Source organism: Anser brachyrhynchus (assembly GCF_964034855.1).
Source record: "Anser brachyrhynchus genome assembly, chromosome: 4".
NCBI classification, from domain to species: Eukaryota; Metazoa; Chordata; class Aves; order Anseriformes; family Anatidae; genus Anser; species Anser brachyrhynchus.
The window spans coordinates 35,924,288-35,947,285 of NC_137698.1; the positions used below are offsets into that span (position 1 = coordinate 35,924,288).

At 38.2% G+C, this 22,998-nt stretch overlaps 1 protein-coding gene across 12 annotated transcripts in view; it reads left to right on the forward strand.

Annotated features, from left to right (window-relative positions):
* The window catches only part of SLC10A7 (solute carrier family 10 member 7), a 151,915-nt gene that overhangs the window by 96,450 nt on the left and 32,467 nt on the right, over positions 1-22,998 (forward strand). For 5 of the 12 annotated variants that reach the window (XM_080588689.1, XM_080588697.1, XM_080588679.1 and 2 more), the window contains one exon: positions 12,736-12,819. The exons of 3 other annotated variants lie outside the window; for them this stretch is intronic. Coding sequence is in view for 6 of the 9 variants with exons in the window: in XM_080588697.1 (XP_080444823.1) it covers positions 12,736-12,819 (84 nt within the window). In the remaining 3 variants the exon portion in view is untranslated. Of the gene's footprint in view, positions 1-2,986; positions 3,072-12,735; positions 12,820-18,601; positions 18,626-22,998 lie in introns of those variants that run through there. 4 more of the 12 variants (XM_080588698.1, XM_080588686.1, XM_080588684.1 and 1 more) reach the window with 4 other exon arrangements.

The following is a 22,998-nucleotide window of genomic DNA, read 5'->3' on the forward strand; positions in this document are numbered from 1 at the left end:
CATATATAGCGGTGTATACTACTAAACTGGGACAAATAGGATTGTGAGAGTAGTTGTAACATCAGCTACTGTTTCAGTAAAGCTGTGTGGGAAGATTTTTATTTTAGAGTATTTTTATTTTACTGTAGCAGATTGTAATTTATGTGACACAGCTCTGTTTACACAAGACCTGCTTTGACTACATCATATACACACCAGCAGAGCTTTCCTTGTATTCTTGGGACCATGGACTTACCATGGTTGAGAAAGACAATTGCTCTAAGAAAAATGGATGGTTTGTTTTTCTTTCACCAAATAAATTGATTCCAGATGATCTGCTTCGCTGTTTTCCTCTCTTCTTACCTCCCATATGGAACATGTATCTTCCAGGCAAGCACTTATCTGGAGACTTGTGTCTTTATTTCTAAGCGACTGAAACTTCATCTCTTTTTACTTTATCTCTCTGGCAACTTTCCCCCTGCTATACCCCGCTGAGTTATGGTTCTCTGTATAGCCAAACCTAAGAAAGGACTGTTTTTTGTAGAACTTGAAACGTTAAGGAATGATCAGCATACCTTTTCAAGCAAGATAAAGATCTTTCTTTCAGTGACTTTATGGACAGATAACAAAATATTCTGTTCCCTAAATCGCAGTTTATTACTGTTACTTCTCAGTAGAGATGGTAAAACTTTTTGTGTGCAAGAACCAGAAGGCATAGCATATGCTTCTGTTCTTCCTACAAGCCCTAGAGATGTTTGTATAAGAAGTGTGTAAAATGCACATTAATTGTTCTGCTGTTTGTAACATGACTTCGAGCTGTTCTTTTTGAGGAAGATAAACACGTATTATTTTTTCATCAGAGTAATAACCAAACTAGTCTGGGGATGGGGGGAGTTGCCAAAGCTGCGGTCTTTGTCACAAAGCCCCAAACTTGAGGACTTCTCTTGGAGTTAAGTAAATATTTAAAACTCCTTGATACCTTTGCTGAGGTCTTGACACATAAAGAACAGTCATTCGGATCAGATCAGCCACACATCTTGTCAAGATGAGGCCCTCTCTGAAGGTTCAGTTTATCCAGTGGCAGGTATTTGGGACAGCAAACTAAATGTATGTGCTCTGCTGTACTCTTCCTGTACCCTGGCAGTCTACGGTTTGGACTGTTGAACACTTCTTTTCTTGTCAACCTCTCTAATTTTTCTTTGAATTTCCTTGATACATCTGTCTTCCTCAACATGCAGTGGCAGCAAGCACATAGCTCACACACTTCTGTTGGCTTGTTTTAAACCTGTTGCTTGATCATTTCATATGGTACTGCATCATTACCGTGGAATGAGAAACAGTGACTAGTAATTTCCTGTTTGTCTTTCTGTACCATTCATTAATTTAGTCATGCCAACTTAGTTTTAGAGCTTAATTAATACAGGGTGGGATTTCAAGTTTCAAGATACCGTTTACCTCAACAGTAACTGAGCTGGGCTTCTGAATACCATTCAGGGACCTGTGAACTCAATAATGCCTCCAGTGAATTTTGATTCATGAATTTGGTGCTCACTGGCATTAATTCTTCCACAGAGTCATACTACTATATAGTCTGAATGCTATATTCTATTAGTGATCCTATTTGTAAGGTTCCTTGTATATAGCACATAAAATATCCTTAGTGCTGCCAGAAGTAAAATAGATTGTTGTCCATTAGCTTGTTGTTGTTATGTAGCTTAACCTGTGGTAGTGATTATGGTTTAAATTTTGTCCCATGTGCACCGGAGAATATAGTGTTCTGTATTGCCTTTTCAGTTGCTAATTGCCTGGTAATGTAAATGTAAGTTGTCTAAACAACATTGATAAAGACATGTTGAAGCTTGTAATAAATAATGCATTTAATGCAAATAATTTGTCATCTTAAATGAATGGTGTTAAATGTAAGATTGTCAGTTACATTTCTGAAAACTGTATTTCTGCTATGAAACTTTTGGTTATAATGCTTACTCAAAAAAAGGTTTCTAAGAGGTTACATTTGATTTAATGAAACCTTAAATATTGTGCATGTAATTACCAGACTGTATCCTTGTGAGAACGCTTAGCTAGACTTTAAAGAATAGCAGCCTTCAGCATGGATACCTCTGATTAACGTTTTACCTAATAAGAAGCTATTGAATCTTGGCTTCCACATGCATTAATCTGCAATATCATCATCTTCATGTTAACTCTTATTATTAACAGTTAATATGATATATTCCCAGCAACGGTGTTATAAATGGGCAATGTCCCATAAACTATATATAATTGATTAGGGTTCATATATATGGTGAGGAGAAGCATTGAAACAAAGTACTGTAAGATACATCAGTTTCAAGTTAACATAGGTTTATGCTGTTCACATTTCTTTGCAACATTCTGCAATGTTTCATTAATGGTGATTAGGAGTGTGTGTACCAGAGCATTCAAAGAAGGATACTGTCTGTCTCCCTCTTGTCAGGTCAGGTACGTAGCTGAAACCAATTGATCATGAAGATTTTTAAGGCAGAGAAATAAGTTTTGATTTGTTTGCTCAAAAGTACATTGTAGAGAGAAAAAAAATGCTAGAAATTTTAGCAAAGAAGAAATTTTGCTTTTGGAAATAACCTTTTTGTAGTCATTATTTATTGATATAGTTAAGTAATTCCTGAGGAATTTAGTCACTTGGGTATGAAACAGTACTGTTACTTCCCTTTATTTTTGTAATAACATTTCCCCTATTTTTTTGTAATCTTTCAAAAGAAAAAGTTTTCATAAAGAGCCTTTACATTTCAGTGGTTTAAATAACTGCCTGTCCTGGCATAATTTCTGAGGAAATTATGAGAGCTAAGCAAGGTGGTTACTCGTGGAGGTGACAAAGTATCCAGTGAGCTAGCAGAGGGAGCAGAGGTAGGAGGAACTGACCCAAATCTGACACTCCAGCTTTGACTAGTGAACCTTGTATTTCTTAACCCAGTTCTATTGACTTAGCATAAACTCTCCATAAATATAGGTAAAAGAAGCTCCAGTCCATACTGATGTGTGGCTGAGACAGAGGCTAACTCCTATCCACCTGCAAGTATTTATGATTTAAATTCGTAAGTATGCTGCATTTGGGCATATTGACATTGCAAAAAGACAGTTAAACAAAAGGTATCATCATGCTGCGGAGATAATAGTGCTGTGATCTCTGATAGCCTCAAGTTGTCAGTGCCTTTTTATAATGTCTCATTTGAAAAACAGAACTTCAGGAGTACTGTATTCTGCAGCAGATATATATCACACACAGATATATATATAGATATATATATATCTATAATATCACACATGCATGTCTGTGACTGAAAAGCAGAAATAGCTATGAATGGAGTTTAATTTTCATTCAGAGATTTTATGTGCTTTTGTATCGCCCAGGATGGAGGGCAGCCTGATGCCTCAGCAACGTCCATGTCTCTTGGATTTGCCCTGGAATCAGTGTGTGTAGATACTGTACTACGGTGCAAGAGGAAGCAGTGACCTTTCGCCTGTGAGCATGGCTCTGCCCTTTCCAGCTGCACTGGAATAGGGCTCCCGCTCTGTTGTGAAATTTGGTTGAGCACATGGACTCACAGTCATACCAAGCCACAGAGGCTTATGATTTTGTTGATTGTATTTGGTATCAAAATACAAGAAATCAGTCATCTGCACAGTTGTTGGGGCCAAATGTGATGCTGCAGTTTTTATGGCACAGCATCCCAGCTCTGCCATGTTCTTAATTACTGTTTGAGGTTCAGTGCCTTGACAGAAGTGGTCTCTGCAGTTGTCGGAAGCACAGTCAGTTAGCTATCAAAGAAAAAGTCAAATTGCATGAAGCTATGCATCGTTATTGAAAGCTATCAAAGAAAATGTTAAAGATAAGTGTTCTAGATTTGTATGTACAGTCTTCAGAAGTGTGCCTGCAAACCAGTCAACATGGAATGTTAAAAAGCGGATACAAAATCCTTGTGTATTTTTAAGAAAACACTTGGCAAAACCTTCCTGTAACTGTCACACACTGCTTCCATGTTTGCTGTTTTACCAAAGGGGGCTACTGTGACATTTGTGTCACAGTGGACTCTTCCTAAGGCTTTATCAGCTTGCTCCTTTCCTTGATTTATTCAGTGATGTTTTCTTTTCTGGTAACTTTTTAAAGTTTTGGTGTTTAGAGTAGATGTTTTTATGGTGGCGTTGTCGTGGTGATGTCATAAGTGACAGAAATTTAGGTGTGGTCAGTGAAGGAAATTCTGTGCAAGTATTGCAGAGGAAACAAAAACAAGATGACTTCTTGCAGAAGTCAGATGACTGGTGAAGGAGGACATGAATGAAACTAGGTGTTGATTGAAATATTGAAGTTTAAAAATTTTCCCACTAAATTAAAAATTCCGAAATTAAAACTTTGTTTTAAAAGTTAATAATTCTCAATCTTTTGCCAAGTCTTCTCCAATCCTGTGCTACTGTATTCCAGATAAATCTTTTTATTAAAAGGAGCTCTCATTACTTAAAATAAACAAAAAAATGTATTTCTACACACCATGTCTTGTTTTTCCCCTCACACACTTGGTAAATGAAAGTTGATACTAGTCAAATGAATCGTTAAATATGCAAATATTGTAGTAGCTGGAAAGCCTTGGAAGTTGATAAGGAAGTTGATAATGGATTTCACTAGTATGTGACAAAAGGCTGATTACAGGGGGAGGGGGGGCAAGGGAAGAAGCACCACAGTGCATTAGCTGTTAAGAGATCAGCTCATTCATGTGAAAGATTTAAAGTGCATCATCATTTCTACCTGGTTATTTACCTCACCATTTACTTTCTCTTTAATCATTGAGAAGACAAAATACTCAGATCTGATCCAAACCCATTACAATTAACAAGAAGTTTGAAATGACTATTGTGAAATATTTGCATAAGCATTTTATTACATTTTCAAATGCAGGTTTTATGGCTTTATTATATAAAATTGCATACAGATAACAGCCAGGGAATAATCGGGGGTCCTTCTCTTCCTGCTGCATGTACAAATTATTGTATATTTGTCTAGGCAGAAAGCTCTAATATATGTAACATTTCTGTGGAAAACATTTTGTTACTTTGTTTTTGCTCTTGGAATTTTACATCTATACAGTGCTAGGGGAGTCTTTTATGCATGCATCCTGCTTCTACGCAGCAGACACTGAACGTACGTCTTGACAGGATGCATAGAAGCAGGACACTGGGAGGAACCAGTCACAGAACAGCCAGTCCTCCTCTATTTCATGCTGAGCGATTTATCTCAAAACGGAACATGTTTCATTTTAAAAGTTAAGATTTTTGCTCTCCCCTCCATCCTTGCAGTGCTAGAAACTTGCTGTCTCTGATAAGGAGATACTTCTAATTTTCCCTTGGTAAGTATTTGTGACAGGTCTTTTGCACATTTGTCGTTGCCAGAGTTACATGCACCTGAATAGCATTTCTGTGAGATTTATCTTCCTGGCTCAGACATAGTGCACATCTTATCCCCTTTCCTAGACTTCATTCAGCTAGGCTGAACAAACCATACGTTTTGAATCTTTGCTCATAAAACAGAACCCTCATTCTCAGGTGTTTTCCGCACCTGTTCTAGTTGTAATTCTTTCTTCAGTTCAGGTAAAAATAATTGTGCACAGTAGCAGGGTATTCTCAACAAGGGCTTATCCAGGCCTTGTACAAGCAGTTTTGAATAATTTATTTCTTCTGGTACATCGCTGCTGTCTTTTTCATGGATGCATAATATTCAAGGTTCTTAATTATCCTGTGATTTACTGATCTATTTGTTTCCAGTTAGTCACCCCATGTTCATAGCAGAGCGTTTGGATGCTAGTCCCAAAGTCGCAGCTCTCTAAGGGTACTAACCATCTAAATCTAACTCCTGCTTAGGTGCCTTTGGGTTGTATGTGTGGTCTCATTTCATTACAGGAGCCCTGAAGATCATTGTTCTGTGCTGAAGCAGAGTTGTAGCTCTGGTATAGTTTGAGAATTCCTATGGTTATGTTTACAGCTCTATAAAAGGCTTTAAAATTGACAAGTTTTTTTGGGTTGTCTTGGTATTTAATGTGTCATAGAGGAACCCAGCATGGGATTAGGAATCTGTGATCACTTCAACAAGAGATACCTAAAATGTAGTCTCCTTGCTCTACCAAGAAAAAAAAAAAAAAAGAAAAAGAAAATCATTTTAAAAGTTGGCAGTTTGTCAGCTTTTCTTTTTCTACACATCTGATTATGAAACTGACTTTTTTGGAAATGGGAGGATATATGCAGACAGGGTTTTTTATGTTTGTGCCAAATGAATTCCCATGGCCAGAGAAGTGTATAGAAATATGGAAGAATTTGCAAAATATACCATGAGACCAGAACATCTTTTTCCTTTTTCTTAGCAGAACTAAAGACCTATATCTGCATTTAAGTTTTTAAGAATAACAACAAAAGATCTGTATGTTAAAATACACAGTTGCCAAAGCACTGGACATGATCTGTGTTGTACCTTTAGTCCCTTTCTCTGAGGGAAGAGTCAACTTGCTGGTTTTGATAGGCAGACTTTAAAGCTTTATTTTAAAATTTATATATATTATTTTTGGTACCTCCAATTCTGCCAGTGCTAGGAAATTGAAGCTTATTTGCTTTTGAATACCAAACCTTGTTTCTTCTCATGGTATAGAAGCTCCATTCTCAATGATGTACCTCCCTTTCCCTTCCCTCTCCTGCTGTCCGCACCTATTAGAGGCAGACAGTTTCAGTACCAGTGACTCTTGATCAGTCTCTGGGAGCTGGCATCCCTTCCACAGCACCTCTGCCTCACAGAGCTATCTAAACATTGCTTGGGAAGGGTAAAGCAGTGGAGCAGGAAGAACATCCTAGTGACCTGCCAGCTCTGTGTAGACTGTTGTGAAATGTTAGGCAGGAATGACTATTTCATCCTTTTCAACCTCCTTCTGCAATTCCTATGATCAGAATAAATTAAAGACCTAAGGCCAGACAAGCGTGTATTCCCAAGAAGGTAAAATTAAGACTTACTGCTTTTTGTTTTCCTTCCCCTTTGGTAGTTGGTTAATGTAAATAGTTTGGCTTGCTACGTTCTTACTGAAACATCTTCAGACATCTTTCATAGAAATCTACATTGCAGAACAGGGAAGGAAGGTCAGAGTATTTAGTTTTTCAATTTTTGTGAGAAGGCTGATTTATACTTTCCTACCAGCGTATTTTTTGCATGCTTGAATAGATCAAAGAAACTTCTTTTGCTTGTTGTCAGACATCCAAGCTCCATTTCCTACCTGAAACCTGTAGCCAGGCAATGTAGAAGTTGTAGGTGCCTGTCAACACCATTCCCATGCAGTAGCACAGCCACTTCCTACTTCTCAGAGTCGGAAGATCACTGCAGTAACTGGCCAGGTACTTGGGTCATTTAGGGTGATGTGTATACTTTTCTGCTGTAACACAGCGTACCACAGTGACTGGGTCAAGATAAGGGTTCTGGCAGGAGTCAAGGCAAGGGAGGGTTTAGTTTAGCTGGTTGCCCTTGTTCGCTGTCCTTCATTACTGAAGAGGACCCCATCCACATCTTTTCTAAAAGCACATCACCTTCCACTTCCTTTCTGTAACAGGGCTGTCATCCACAGCAGGACGTAAAGGGCAGGGTGGTCCAAACAGGCCTCTGAGGCAGCTGAATCTGGACTGGATGAGAGTAACCAGAAGCAGTGATGAAGCAGCACTGAAGAAAAAAATTAAGAAGATAGGTCTCAGGGTATCCTGTCCCAAAGGTGGAAAGGAAAAGCTTAAATTTAACACCTCACATAAGAGAGCAGCCAGTGATCCTCCCTGACAGTTCAGTCCTGTTTTCACCCCTGCCTTACTTCCTTGTCTGTTCTTAACAAATGGTGAGGCTGAAGTTGGCTGACAGTGTTTTAGAGTACAAAGACACAATCTGAGGAAACATGTTAATTAGAGGAGAGCACTGGAAGAGTAAGGCCCCAGAGGACAGCTGCCTCTGAAGTGGACTCAATGTGTGCAACACATGTGACACCAGATTATAATTTGGAATGACTGGTAGGAGGTCAGTTTATTCTGAATCAGTGGCAGTTGTAGACATGGGAACACCCACTGTGATACCTACCCAGTCTGCCAGAAAGATGTGAGTGGAGAGGGCATCTGGCTTGCGGAGGCAGTCTAGGCCTGGAAGTGGAATTGTCTTAGTGTTATGCAAGCAAGGCTTTTGTTTGGTTTTGTTTTTACCACAACCAGTTGAGTACATCATATTAATTAAGGATAAGCCAATGTTTTTACCACAAACTCATAAACAAGCCCACTAAATAATTTGTTTTTCTAACAAGTCTCCTGAGAAGGAAAGTCTAAGACTGAATTAGCAAGAATGCAACAGGTGAGGTTTGAAGTACTGCATGGGGACAGCATTGTTTAAATTGTTTGGACAGGTTTCCCTGGAATTCTCTCTTATTACGGCCAGATCCAGCAAATACTTGCAGAAGGTGCAGTCCCTGCTCATGTGAGCTGTCCTTCTGAAATCACTCAGAATTTTTAAGTAAAAAGTGCCTGTTCCTTTCCACAGGAAGGAATCCTCAGGATTTTTTTTATTTTTTTTTTTTAATACTTACTCTATTCAAACATGTCTCACTCATTAATAAGCTTTTAACTGAAATGCTGCTATCCAGATTAGAACATGACAATCACTTTACAGTATTAAACTTCTCTTTAAAATAAGCACAGACAAGGACTGACGTGACAATATGCTGGCATGAAAATTTTTGATCACTTTTTGATAAAATGGTATGTTTTATTTCCATTAGAGATTGCAACCAGATTTTCTCTGTAGAGCAATAAATCATCAGCTTGAATCTGTTGATGTTCCTACAGCCGTTCTTAACAGGGCTTCTGGTTTCTTCCCTGTGAAGAAAGTTTTATATTTAGTTATGGATGTTGTTATAACAAGAAGGGCAGCCAAATATAAACAGATATTTTAACACAGCGCTAATTTCAGTGCAATGTGGAAGATCTAGGTGTTGGGGTTTTTTTGGCTTTGTGTTTTGTTCGTTTCTTGACAGCAAATGCAGTACAGATCTCAGTTTGATCCCACTAAAACCTGAGTAAAATCATAGTTATTCATTCTGACAATATTTGTATTTGTAAATGTTTAAAAAGGTTTGATCAACATTATATTGAATTTTGTTTCCTCTGTTCCTAAATTGTCACTACTCATCCTTACAATGGATGGGACCAGCACAGCCAAGTTCAAAGGAAGTCTAGAGCACAGGCAGCACCTGAGATCCCATGGGACACTTACATTTGTTAGCCTGATGACTTCGCATACTACAAACACTGAGGCAGTTCTTGGTCAAGTTCTGCATCCGTTATCTTCAGCTCCCTATGCATGTGCGATTCCTCATGGTTAGCCTCTGTGTGTCCAGAGGCTGAGTTAAAAATTCTTTTTCTTCTGGGTGATTGAAAAGTTCCTGTCTTTTTTTTTTCTTCAGCTTTTATCTATCTCCTGTGTCTTTCTCTGGGAATAGATTTAAGATTAAGATGATGCAGGAGTTTTTATAGGCTTGTTGTCTCAGATTCTTACCAAAAACCAAACAGCCCACTGAAGTTATTGTCACAATATACTGAAGGGAAGCAGAATTCAGAAATCTGCCTGAGGAATAAATAATATCAGTGCCGTAGATGGGACAGGGAAGTCTAACACCAGAGTAGTGCAGGAAGGGGACATGGAGCTGAGCAAACATGCTGCTCCAAACCTCTGTGCCTGTTGTGTAGCAGAGTATCGGGACCCCAGAAAGAAGCCAGCTCCACTCTGTTCTGTAGAAACTTAACGAAAGTGCTGGAGACTGGCACAATAATGGCATTCTCAACTACACAACTGAAACAGGATCAAAAATAGCGTGATCATAGGATCATCCAGAAGAGGGAGGAGTCATGTTAGAAGCAGCAAAATGACTTTTTTTGTCAAGAGAAGAGTGTTATTTTTTGTTTTGTTCTGTTTTTTTGTTTTTCCCTCCAAGCCAAATGTAGTTGAAGAACTCGCTTCCTCTGGGCAAAAGGAGTTAATGAATCATTCATTTATTTTGACGTTGTGGACTGATCTCTGTATTTTTGCCTCATTTAAAATGTAGTCAGGACATGACAGTTACCTGAAATGTCTGTGGTGGTCTTTTGCTGGTCCAGGTGACAGCAAGCCGAGCCTGAGTTGCTGGGGTGCAGTTGAGAAAGTGATGAATTATGCCCTACTACAGAAGATTTGTTTCTTTGAATACAATAATTTTATTTATCTTAGGGAAATTGGTCTGTGATATGAGTGGTTTCCTTTAGTATCCAATCACAGTATATGTAATTCAGTTTCTAATTGTGTAAAAATGTATCTATCTGTGTATATACTAAGTGCTACAAATCCATGATAACTTGAAGATGCTGTTTTAGAAGTAATATTTAAAAAATCTGGCAAGACAATTGATGTTTGAAAGGTTGCCTTTTCAGCAGTGTGTTACATTGTTAAACAGCTTTTCATTCCTGACTGAGAAACTGATTAAACACCCTCTAAGCATAAAACTTTAAAACAGAGAAGTCCAATCAATGTTTTTATAAAAATGCACAAGAGCCACTGTCAAAGTGTCACAGTTTCACAAAGCCGTGCAGGAATGTGGACTGCTTGGTTAGATTCTCTCCTCTGTGACTCAGGCAGATTTTAAAGTTTAAAAATCTTCACTTTCACTTGAAAAAGCTTCTTTGAATACACAGTAAGTAATGCTTTTAACTCCTCAGCATAGAGAAGGAAAAAAGAGTCCAAATACAGTTTGAAAAACTATGAACCTTTTAAAATTTCAAAAGCTCCTTACAAGAATTCAAACAAGGAGACCATGAGTGCTATGATGGCATTTTGATGCTCTGCTTTCTGCAAGGAATCAGGAATCGTGCAGATGAGCCCTGTTTCCCTTGGGAATGAGATATGAGTACTGTCTAACTTCAGGTACTCGTGTGGGTGATCTGAGTCTTCCCCTGGAAGCACTTCTCCCTCTTGCCTCCATGGGAATTTAGGCTCTGTAATCTTGGTGCTCTCACTTGCCACCCTTCTTGCAGACTGAAAGCCTCATCAATGACGTTATCTTCAGCTCCCCTCCAGCCATCTGCTGCACCCGCATCCCTTAGAGGGGATGGTGGAGCTGTGCATGAAATGGGTGAGCCCTTATTTGTTAAGTGGCCAGGCCGAATCTCACCTGATGTTGCCAGTCAAAGTAACACATAAGAAACAGACGTACCCTGGGTGTTCAGCCCAAGGCTCTCTACCTAGAGTACATTCAGAATGGGACTTATCAAAGAAAGTGGTGGGGTGTGTTTACAGGAGAATAGACTTTGTCTGGTCCTACTCAAGAGTCCCATGATTTCCTAGGGTGCTGGAAGGGAATTCAGTGTTGTGTTCTTTCCCAGTTTGGATGCCACCCACGCACCCCAAGAGCTCAGCTTGCATGCACACACAGCCCTATTGGTGTGTACACTGTTCTCCCAGGCAGTACATACACAGTCTGCAACAGTGGTCTACCTGCCCTTTACTCCTCAGGTGACTTTCTTTAGATACAGCTTATAGTTTTACATTTCTGAATAAAGTAAAATGCTTCACCATGGGAAACTTCTGTTTTTTTTCCGGTCTTTGAATTTCTGAAGAATGTTTTTATGCCAAACCCATTTTTATGGGCATATGTTGATTTTTCTAGGCAGAGTTATAGGAAGTGACTAGATTGTGTGATCACCTTGTCTATCATGCCTGCAGGTGGCTTTGAAAGGAAGACACATGTCAGAAGTGTAATGTGCAGTCAGAATGTAATTTATGAGAGTGATGTGTGTGAGAATGTAGGAAATCAGCATCATTTAGAAATGATTCTGAATTCTGTTTTCATTTTGAGGATTGTTAAGGTGAAGTGCAAAACGTAGAATAATGTGGATCTGTGAAATCCTCAGTTTAACATCGTTTACCCTCCTCCTGAAGCAAAGTTGTCTGAGGAAGTTCTGACAAGGCTGTTTCAGTTGTCCTAGTATATGTTTCTTAACATACATTCTATTGCTGTTACAGATAATATTAAACTAAATTACACGAAACTTTTCAATGACATAGCATAGAATAATTCCAATCAGAATGTAAAAAAATAGTGAGTATTTTCCTAAGCATTCTGAAGTAAGTTGCAAAAAATCACCTGTCTGAAGACAAAGCTCATCACTGTCTGTTTGTCGTAATGAGAGAATAGCTATATGCTTTCAGTAGATATCTCTTTTTTCAACGTCTTTGAAATAGAAACTGAATATCTTCACTATTAAATTTTCTGTTATTTTTATTCTGAAAATAATGACACCGTTTTTTTGTTGCTTGATATTTGCATAGATGGTATGGTTAGTTAAACTAACTGCTTCGTTAGGAAGAGGTTCACTCTCTGTCTTTTTAGAGTATCATCCTACAAATGCTTATATGCTTTACTTTGCACATGTGTGTAGTAGGGATTCAAGTAAATGAGTATTGATGGAACTACCATTTGAGGTTATAAAATAATCAACCAGGGATTGTTTTACTTTTGTTATTGTGGAATACCAAATGCTTTATTGGGACTTAACAATTAAACATGTGCACATACTTCCAAGTTTTTATGCATAAAATAAAAGTATGTTAACATGCAATATCTACATACTTGTAGATACTAAGAAAAAGTTGAATATTAATGGTATGTTTTTATTTTGTAGCTTGGATCATCCTCCTCTGTGCCTTTTACATCTATATTCTCGCAGCTGTTTATGACTGTTGTAGTCCCCCTTATTATTGGACAGGTATGTCTTTCAAATATACATCCTTGTTTAAAAAAATAAGATAAAGAAAGCGATCTTAAAGACAGACTGGCAACACTGTGTGCTCCACATAGGAAACAGCCTCAGGATAGTGAAGTCTAATATCAGAGAAAAGATGCTACAGTACTCCCTGGAGCCACATTGATCTTTGTGGAGATTGAGCATCTGTCCCTCACTACCACAAACACACACTACTGCATATCGAGAAGGGAGTTTGTGAACATAAAGCGGGAAAAATGGCAGCCCAGACTGTGAGAAATTCCAGCTCCATACAAATGAGCTTTGAGAATACTATATAGTCCTTTTGTCACATGTCCTTTGCCTGGATGATGAGGGAAGTTCTCCCTGTGTAGTGTCTGCTACTATTTACAGGAATAAAAAATTCTCTACCTTAAAAATATATGTAAGAGCTAAACAGCCAGAAGTTAAGAAATAGTAAAATTAAGGCTGCTTGAGCCATTTTGCATATGCTTTATGATAAGGGTGGTAATTGTACAATTGCAAACTATTTATTCTATGTGACTCCTCCATCATTTGTAACACTGGATGGAGGGTATTCATGGAATGAGCAGCTGTTCAGTATTTCATCTTTTACTCATTATTCATATTAGAACACAAGGCCTTATTTTTCATGGTGTATGACTGAAATATTTCACTGAGTGCAAATATACTAATTACAATATAAGGTTTTCTCTAACACTTGTCTCTGTGTTATATGCTTTTTCACAAATATTAATATTATCTTTTCTTCCACTTCATGGTGGGAAGTTGCTATATTAAGACCAAAAATCATAAGAAGTGTCCACTATATATTTTTTGGTTTTGCATACCAAAACACCTGGAGCCTAAATCTTAAATACTTGTCAGTATTTATTGTTCACAGGCATTCAGAATGCATTGAGAGAACATCAGAGGAGTTTGCTAGTAGTTCCAAAGGAGTACTGTTGCTGTCTCTGGAATCCAGAGTTTCACTCTGGGTTCAGCAGGAACTTTCTTAATTTTGTAAGCCCAAACCAGGCTTTGAAATGCAAAGTGTGGTTAAAATATATAGGTAAATGAAATTGGAGCCTGTAATGGAGTGTACTGGATAACATTAAGAATATCTGTCATTGCCTGTGCTATGTAGAACAGTGAATCAGTCTTGTATCAAACTGTAATAGCACATTTCAAAATCGGCATGTACTGTAACTTACTAAGTCCTAGTGAAGTTTGTTTCTTATGTGGTTAAAAAAAAAAAAAGGCAATTAAGCTCTAATAGGACAATGAGAATGATAAGCATAACAGTACTCACAGCATCCATACCTACATGACCTGGATTTTACCATATCATGTGGAAAATGGACATATTGGTCTCCATGTCCCTGAAGGTTACGGAATTGGTCATATGCTTTCAGTTAAATGCCTAAGAACCTCCTCATTAATTAGGACCACAAAAGATTGCTGATGAACATTCCTGTGTATCAGATTCTTATCTTGTCAAGAATAAATTAAGTCCCTTTCAAATGTGGAATGAGCAAAATTACTTGAGTCCTTCAGTCCTGAAAGGTCCAAAAGAAAAAAAAGGAAGTTCTTAGCTTAGTTGCCTTAATTTCTTGCCTTAATTTCTAGGAAATATGACGTTTCTGGGAAATCTTTATGGCAGCAGATCTAGGAATAAAGTAACCTACAGTGATAGAATATCATCAATCTGCAATGTGATGAGTATGATGATGATATTAGATCGCTAGATAAAGTATAAAATTTCAAGAGGACTTTGGGCTATATGTATATAATGGCATGTTACTTTGGAAAGATGTTGTGAGAAATTGCTATGTGAGATGACTGGTGGGTTGCAATTTTTAATGGCTACAACAAATAATAAGGATAAGTAATGTGAACTGAGCAGTAAGCATACAAAGCAAATGCTCTGAATGATCTTAAATTTAAAATCATAAACGTGATGAGACTTAACCAAGAACAGATGTGATTTAGGAGCTCTGAAAAAGACAAAAAGAAAACAAAATAGAGAATCTTAAAGCTTGTGTAACTCAATCACAAATTTATATAAGAATTTGTTTTTTATGAATACATTTCAGCAAGAAACAGAAGTATGATTCTCCTTTACAATTGTTTGAAGCAGCATCTGGAAATAAATGATGAACAGAAATAGCTCATATTCCTCCAAACATAAAGACTTTGTTTCTAAAGTTACTGTACTTGATTATATCTATTCAGAGAATATAGAAGAGAGGAAATGCTAAGGGTAGCTGCAGGTTGGAAGTGCCAAGGATGGTTTACATTGATTGTCTTCATCATGTAGAACTGTACGAAGGTAAACCAACCTGCCCAGATGGGAATAGAAGCCATTTTTGAAGGCAGATATCCAAAAGTAACGTGCAGTAACTCAGGGAAAAACAATAAGCAAGTAAAGCACTAACATCAGGAGGTGCAGGGATACGTCAGATTACCCTTGATCCAGAGGTGGCATGGATCTGCTCTGAATTAAGTGGGAGGCTGTGCGTTTCATGTGTGGACCACTGCTCACTCACTCCTGGACTGCTGCACAACACGTGGCGTAGCAACGTAGCAAAGCTTTGTGAATCGCGGGCTGCTCACTCTGGGATTCCAGATGCATTAAGAGATAATGGCCCACAATTCATGAATGACAGTTTCAGCAATTACTTCTAATTTATCATTTCGTGCCCTCAATTCCTTACCACGCAGAGCCACGCTGTTCAGCAGCACAGTCGGCACAAGAATGCCTGTTAAGGTTCCCTAGTAGCAAAGAGCTTGATTGGGAAAAACTGAGCTTGGAAGCTGCCTGCTTGGAGGATTACTGCTCTTCACCCTTCCTAACTCAGCTGTGATCAACAGAGGCTTTAAGCTCTCCCCACATCAGTGTAAAACAGAGGAGGTTGCTTAAAGGGAGTGTTCTCTAAGGGTGTTATTTTCCTTTAAAAAATCTTGCCTCTGGGAAAACCTGTGTTGCCTAAATGCTCGTTTCCTGAGCAGGCTGCAAAGCTGGCTGCTTGAGCAGCCCCCAAGGATATGAGCAAAGCAGATGAGGAGGTGCTTTTACGTTTGTTTTGTGGTGGTATTTGCTTTTTGGCAAAGCATATTGAGAGTTTTGGTTGCTTGGCTGACTTGTCAGATTTTTTTTAAATGATGGCTGGTAGAAAGAAGTCACGATAGTGTAATTGATGCTTGTTTTCTGCTGTGTCTCAAACAATTTTTTAGCATGTGGCAAGACTGCTGTTGACAGGAGTCAAACATGCTTTTCTAGCCGCTGACGATTAAAAGTGTAAAGGGCTGCAGGTACAGCCTCTGCTCAGGTGGTGACCGCCATTTGATAGTTAAAGAGAGAACTGGTAAAGAAGGAAGATACTGTGTTATCTGGAAGCCACCGAGGCTCACAAGTAGCCGTTGCTGATGCATGATCTTCAATAGGGAGGATTATTCAGTTCTTGGTCAGAGGTGTTTGTGGTGTCTGCAGTGGCCTGCATCTGCTGCGTCTATAGATGGTGTTTTGCTAGTAGGCAATATGTTACTAGGCAAATCGATATGGATGGCACGATATTGCATTTGTATTTACAGAGTTAAAAATAAGACCTCTCTGAGAAGAGGTCTCAAAGAGAGATACAATCTATAGTACTTTATAAAGACCTAATGTGCTATAAGCCTTGAAGGCCTGTGGTGTGTAAGAACTTATTTGTGTACCACTCTTGAACACCTCTAAGGGGAATTTGAGAATACTTGTTACACACTAAACATGCTTAATAGGTTGTCATGGAAAAGATTTTTGAATTTGTTCTGGTATCTTAAAGTTCTGATTATTATTTTTTTTTCTGAGCAGCAGAGTTCTGTAAAGTCTGATGAAAATTGCTGCTCCTGAGCCGTCATCTTGAAAAAAATAATTGTTTCCTTGGTTTTAGGTGTTGGTAATACTTCTAGGCAGCAAAATGTGTGGTTTCATGAAATGTCAAAACGGTTTCTTCCTGACCAGCTCTGAGAATTTGGCTGAAGACTGTTGTTTCTGTGCTGACTTTTGTCTTCTGAAGTGGCAGATAACAGGAACAGTGAAAGCCACTGCGATATTTCCTTTCCCCGTTCTGCAGACTTTCTCCATTCTCTACACCTAAGTGCTTATGACAGACTTATTTTATGTTTTATATTAAAGAGCGATTTATGATTAAATGTTAATGAAATAGAATTTTCACTGTGCTTTCATTATATTCTACTAGTTTGAACATTTTTCAAAGCAGCACACCAAAACCCACTGTTTTCTATGAATAAATAATAAAAAGCTTGTCTGTACATTATCATTCATGCATTCTCTAGTTGCCCCATTGGTAATTTGTCTGCCAGCGTAAAGTGGGCACTTCATATTAAACAGACCTTAACTAAAGCTAAAATTAATGTTATGATTCTAGTAGTTCTTCTTCCCAAATCTATAAAATGAAGTCAGTTGAACAGAAATCCTAGCTGAACGTAGTCACACTAAAAATCATGATGTTCTACAAGTAAAGGATTTTAAGTGCCTTCTGCGTCATTGCCCAGAATGTTCCAGAGGAACCCTATCAGCATTTTGGAGGTGTGTTTATAAATGCAACTTAAAAAGAGTTATTGCTATGTTGCAATACAAGTTGTCAGTGAAATTGAAACTAAAAGGCAATGTATTTATTTTTAAAGAATAAATCAAAAGGGAAGGTCATGTGGCAGTTACTAGTGAGCAGAAGGAACCATTCACCTAAACATAATGTTTGTGTATTGTGGAGAGGGGAAACAATACTCAAAGAAACTGTTATAAAAAGGGAGCAGTGTCAAATGCTTTTGTTCTTGTAACTTAAACTCATATGGAAGCAGCTCTGCTTTTTCTTCAGACTCTGGGGAGTTGCAGGGAGGAGGAGGAAGAGTGCTATCCTGGGAAACGAGTGCTTCTGGAAGCTTGTTGCAGAAAACTGAGATGGCAGATAAACAGCGTTCGTACCACAGTTCATTCCCTACTGACACTTGACTCAAAGAGGGAACAGAACCTAATCCCTACAGAAATATGAAGAAAGTAACGTACTGCTGTTACAGACTCACTTCACATTTTTTGCCATGTTGCACCTGTTCTTAATGTTTTAAAGCAACAGTTGTAAATTGCTCCAAAATGTGTAAGTTAATTTTCAAAATGGCCTCATGTGGGCTTTATAAAGCTTGGTTTGAAGGCGTATATGTGTCAGGAGTTACCTCTTGGGAGTAAATTGATGGGAAGAATGGAATAAAGTAGCTTTTAGAGGAATTTGATAAGCTAAGGAAAGAAAACAAGAGGCTTGTAAACATTTACTTTCCAGATTACAAAAACAATTTTGTGGTTTTCTTTCCTATCTTCAGAAATGACACACTAAATTAGATGCTCTAAAATAAGGGCAGATCTGACATTTGTTGATATCCTAGAAGCTACAGAACGGTGGGTGAGCTGGTACAAAGTTTGGGCCTTTATGACAGCATATAGGAGTAGATGAGAATGCACACCTTGACACGGGTACTGTCCCCGTGATGTGAGGTCTGCTCTGGAAAAGGGTCTGTGCGTTTGAGCTGCAGTATGGACCTTGGAGGTATGGAGGATTATGATATAACATAAATATGAGAAGTTGCAATTTATCTATTATTTCTTACAATCCATATAATCTCCCTTCTACCCCAGTATCTAATGCTTTCTAGTGGTTTTCACGATCTCTGTCTTCTTCATTCACTTTCTTTATTAATTTTTCAGTATATTCCCCCCTTTCATGTTTTCCAGCTTCAGTGAAGTAGTTCCATGCAGACTTCTTTCTTAGTTCACCATCACTATATAAGAAGGGATATTGAGAAGTCGCGGATCTGTTACAGGTATCCTTTGAGCCTGACTGATAGCTTTTCAAAAGAAAATTTTGCTTTGCAAAGTTCTGTTGCTATAAATAATAGTTAGGAATGAGTTAGCAATCTTACCTTAAAATACAAAGTATATTAGGTAACTGCAGCATTTAGGGCTAATGATAAATCCAGCATTGTTTCAGCTTGTTTCCGTGTGCATTTCAACACAAGGAAGAAGTGGCATGCATTTCTTTGTTGAATTGCTAAAGCCCAGGTGTTTTGTCCAGGTATTTTGAAGTCTGTACCAACAGCTAAAAAACAATAGGAGTAAAAGTGCAGTAAAAATGTTGTAAATTTTCTTAAAGGTTAAATCAGTCCCAAAGAATTGATAAATTCAGAAAAAAACTACTTTGCATAATGATGCAAATACCAAGAGATACTCTTGTAGGAACAGAAAAAATGACTTCATAAACATTTCCCCTGGTTTGTCATTTCAGGGGTTTACAAAAAAGTAAGTTAAAGACCTAGGTAGGTTTTAAAAGATGTACTTTATTACATATGTCAGAGATGGCTCCATTGCATATTTGTTGGTGGGAGAAAAATGCTCCTTGTTCTGTTTAGTTTAATTAATAATGAACATTAATGAATTACATTGCTTATTACATTTTTTTTTCAATCTTGCCTGTCCAGCATGTGAGTAGGCAGGTGGAAACAGTCTAACTGTATTTTACTGATGGATTTCTCTAGGTATGTAGTGTGACTGTTGTGAAGGTATAATAAGATAAGTGAATTGTTTTTCTGCAATGTATCTCATACTATTTTCATGTAAGATTTTGTAACGGATGAGTCTTATTTACCTGCTTTCCTGGAAGAGCAGATTGTGTTTGTACAGAGCACATTAAGTGAATTAAGCAGAAGAGCAGTTAGCCCATTTGCTTAGGAAGACTGGTGTTTGAACAAGAAGGTTATGGCAGGATACCAAGCAGTCTGGAGGAAAAATACTCTAGATGTAACCAGTCTGGTAGAAGAACTAATTTGAGATGGGTGTACAACTGTTAATTCATGTGTTATTACATTCCTTTGTTGCTGGAAAATAAATTTGGGGCAAGAGGAAATTTTGAGCCTGGAATTGTGTCTCTAAGTGAATTTGAGCTGATGCCTTTCAAGAACCTTTGGAGGTTACTTGGACCAAGGCACCAGGAGGTGGTTGCCTGATGGACACGTTTTTGTTTAGTTACCATCTAACTTTTATGTTTGTTTTTTTTTTTCTCAGCATCTCTCCTAATACAGTTTATTTATAAAATATCGCCTTATACTAAATTTTACTTCTCTTCCTCTCGTTTCTCCACTGAGCCGCAGTTTGAGGGAAAGATTCACCACGCCTGTTTTTTCACGTGCAACCTCTGGGTCAGCCATCTGGAATTCCCTGCACTTTTGAGGCTGGCGTGTGAATCTGCATGAAAATCCTTGCAGTTCTTCGTGTTTAATGGGATCGCTACCATAGGCCCAGAGGCCACAGGCTCTCCTCATAGAAGTAATTCTGCAGGAGTCTCAGCAGGGACAGGGGTTGCAAGGCCTTTGTACCTTAAGAGTTGTACCTTAAAAAATTGTGCATGCTTTCTCTGATGTGGTAACATCCAGCAGCATTTCCCCATGTAAAGTATGTTTTTAACTGCTTTTATATTTCACAGTGATTATTTTTCCAACATCTCTGCCTTTTTTCCCGTCCCTTAACAATGCATTGTTTTTAATTTCATTTCTTATGTGAGGAATTCCTTTTCACTAGGATCTGTGGATTTATTGCATCTAAAGAGTACTGTCCTTTTTGCTCGTTTTCATCAGTGTGCCAGTCTGATGCATCTGTTTTGGATGTCAGTCCTTCACATTTCTGCTCCAGGCTGTGGGTTCATCTGTTCACAGGAATATCACTTCAGACGTTTTCTCGAGTGCTTGTCTCTGGTGCTTGTCCCTCTCTTGTCCCCCCTTGTAGTGGCGTGTACTTCAAAATTGTGGGATCTATCATTTCAACTAAGAAGCAGCACCCCAGTATAGTGCTCGAGTCTGGCGTATTTAGTACAGCTCATAACATGCAAAAATCATTGTGTTAGCTCTCTCTGTGTTTGCAGACAAATGAAGCTTAACATTTCTGTCCAGGCTCCAACTTTACCTAGCAGATTCTTTATTTAATCATTTCAACCTGTGTTGTTCGTGGCTTTTCAACCTCTATTAGACTTGTTGTCAGTGTGTGCTGTCGCCACAGAGCTGCCAGGTTCCCTGGCTGACTCTGTACTCCTAGTGTGTGTTGTCTGTATTGTATTTGTGGGATTTGCCAAGATGTGTAGTGAAATAATAAGCTTGTTTTGTTTTGTTTAAGTTCCTATGTTTTAACACTGGAAAGTTATAAAATTGGGTTAAAAATTGAAAGGCTTTCAAAGTATCCTTGTCCTCAAACAACTCTGCAGGGCATGAATAAGTAACAAATAGATTGTTTTTCAGTCAAAATGAATCAGCAGACATGAGCTTCCCTGCTAAAAAATCTAGTTGAGCTCTTACAAATACCTGTAGGGTTATTTTTTTCTCCTCTTAAATTATATAAGAATTTGGATTACGTGGAATCAATGATCATAGGCTGAATTCACCTCTGAAATTATAGATTTTTTTTGAACCTGTGAGAAAATCAAAAGGTATTGGATACTGTGTTAGAGAGGATGTACTTATCTGTGTTTTTACAATCTATGTGTAGCATGACACTGGGTTGATCTGATGATTTTCTAAAGCCACAGTTTAGTCCTTCAGAATCTGATTACGTCTTTTTTTTTTTTTTTTTTAACATAAAGTGCAGTAAAAAGCCATAATGGTACTTATGCTTGCTCATTCACAATAGTTGCAGACTCAGTAAAGGTGGATATCTAAAGAAGGTGTCATCTGATTGAAGATTTTGAGGAAATACTGCTGGCAGCTTTAAAATGTTTTCCTTTCTCTTATACACCTGTCTATGTTAAATGTGTATGAAGTTCATATTGTCATGCACGTTGTATTTATACCATGTACAGACACAAGGTTATAGGTCCCATAATAAATACCTCCAGTTAATTATACCTGTGGCATAATTAACCATAACTTTTCTTTTTTCAGCATCTCATTAATGAGCTTGGTGGAAGGACCATGAATGTGTGGTCTCAAGTAGCTTTTCTTTTTCCCCAAAGTGACCTTAATTTAAGTTAAAATAGGAATTATTTTTAACTTCCTTAGAAAACACTCACTTTAGAGATGAAAATCTGTGCTTATTGCTTGCAAAGTCCAGAATAGGCTCATCTGGTCTTCCCAGTTGATCTCTGTCACACAACACACTGAATTTCTGCACACAGCTGTCCTGGCTCCCTTCCATCAGCGTGGCGGTCTATTCCTACCTGCTGGCCTGTAGGGAGGTGCCTGATGGACTCCTCTCAATGCTCTTTCAGAAGTTTGGCTGTATCACTGAGTTGTGTTCTCTCTCTAACATCTGGCAAATGTGAAATTTTAAAGTTGTGTTTTCACTGGGGTGCCGAGTGTTTTCTTGTGTGTTTTCCTGTAAATCTGTTATTCTTCATCAGCAGGAAGCTTACAAGTACTGTGAGGTGAGCACTGGTCTTCAGCCTGCTTAGCTTTTTGTGAACCTCAAGCGCAGTTTTTAGTGGGTGCCCTGCCATGTGGCTTATCGAGCCTATTTTCCGTGGTTACCAGGATAGCTGCTTACAGGACTTCCCTATTGAGAGATTTGCGAACAAGCTGGGAAGGCAGTGAGGAAAGCTGACAGCTCTGAGGTCAATCCAGCGGCTTTGGCGGTTAGTGTGTGAAAAGGTCCTGTGGTAGCTTTGGTGACGATGTTTTGATATTAATCTTGAATACCTCTAAAATGCTCTGTATTATTAAACTCATAGTGGCGTTGCTTATTAATGGTACTGCTATGGGAAGGTAATGAGATACCTTTAGAGCCTTCTTGGTAGAGTCGTTTCAGGATCTTGTGCTATGATTTCTGAAAGAGTATGGTAACAGAGAGTATTGGGAAGTCTCAGGAGAAATTAGGCAAGATAATGGGATCGCTGAAAAATTAACACAAGTCACAGCTGTATGAGAAAAGCTTTAAAAAGTTTTTTCAAACCATATAAAGTGAAGAGAAAAAATGAAAGTGGCTCCCCAGGCAGGGCTGAAATAGATGTATTATATCTGCTGATGCGTAGTCCTGTAGTGTTTGGCATAATTTGAAAGTTGAATTTACTTTAAAATTTATAGTTGTTTCTAAAAAAAAAATATTGAAAAACAACTTCATATTCAATTTCCTGAAATTGCAAAAGTTAGGCTAAG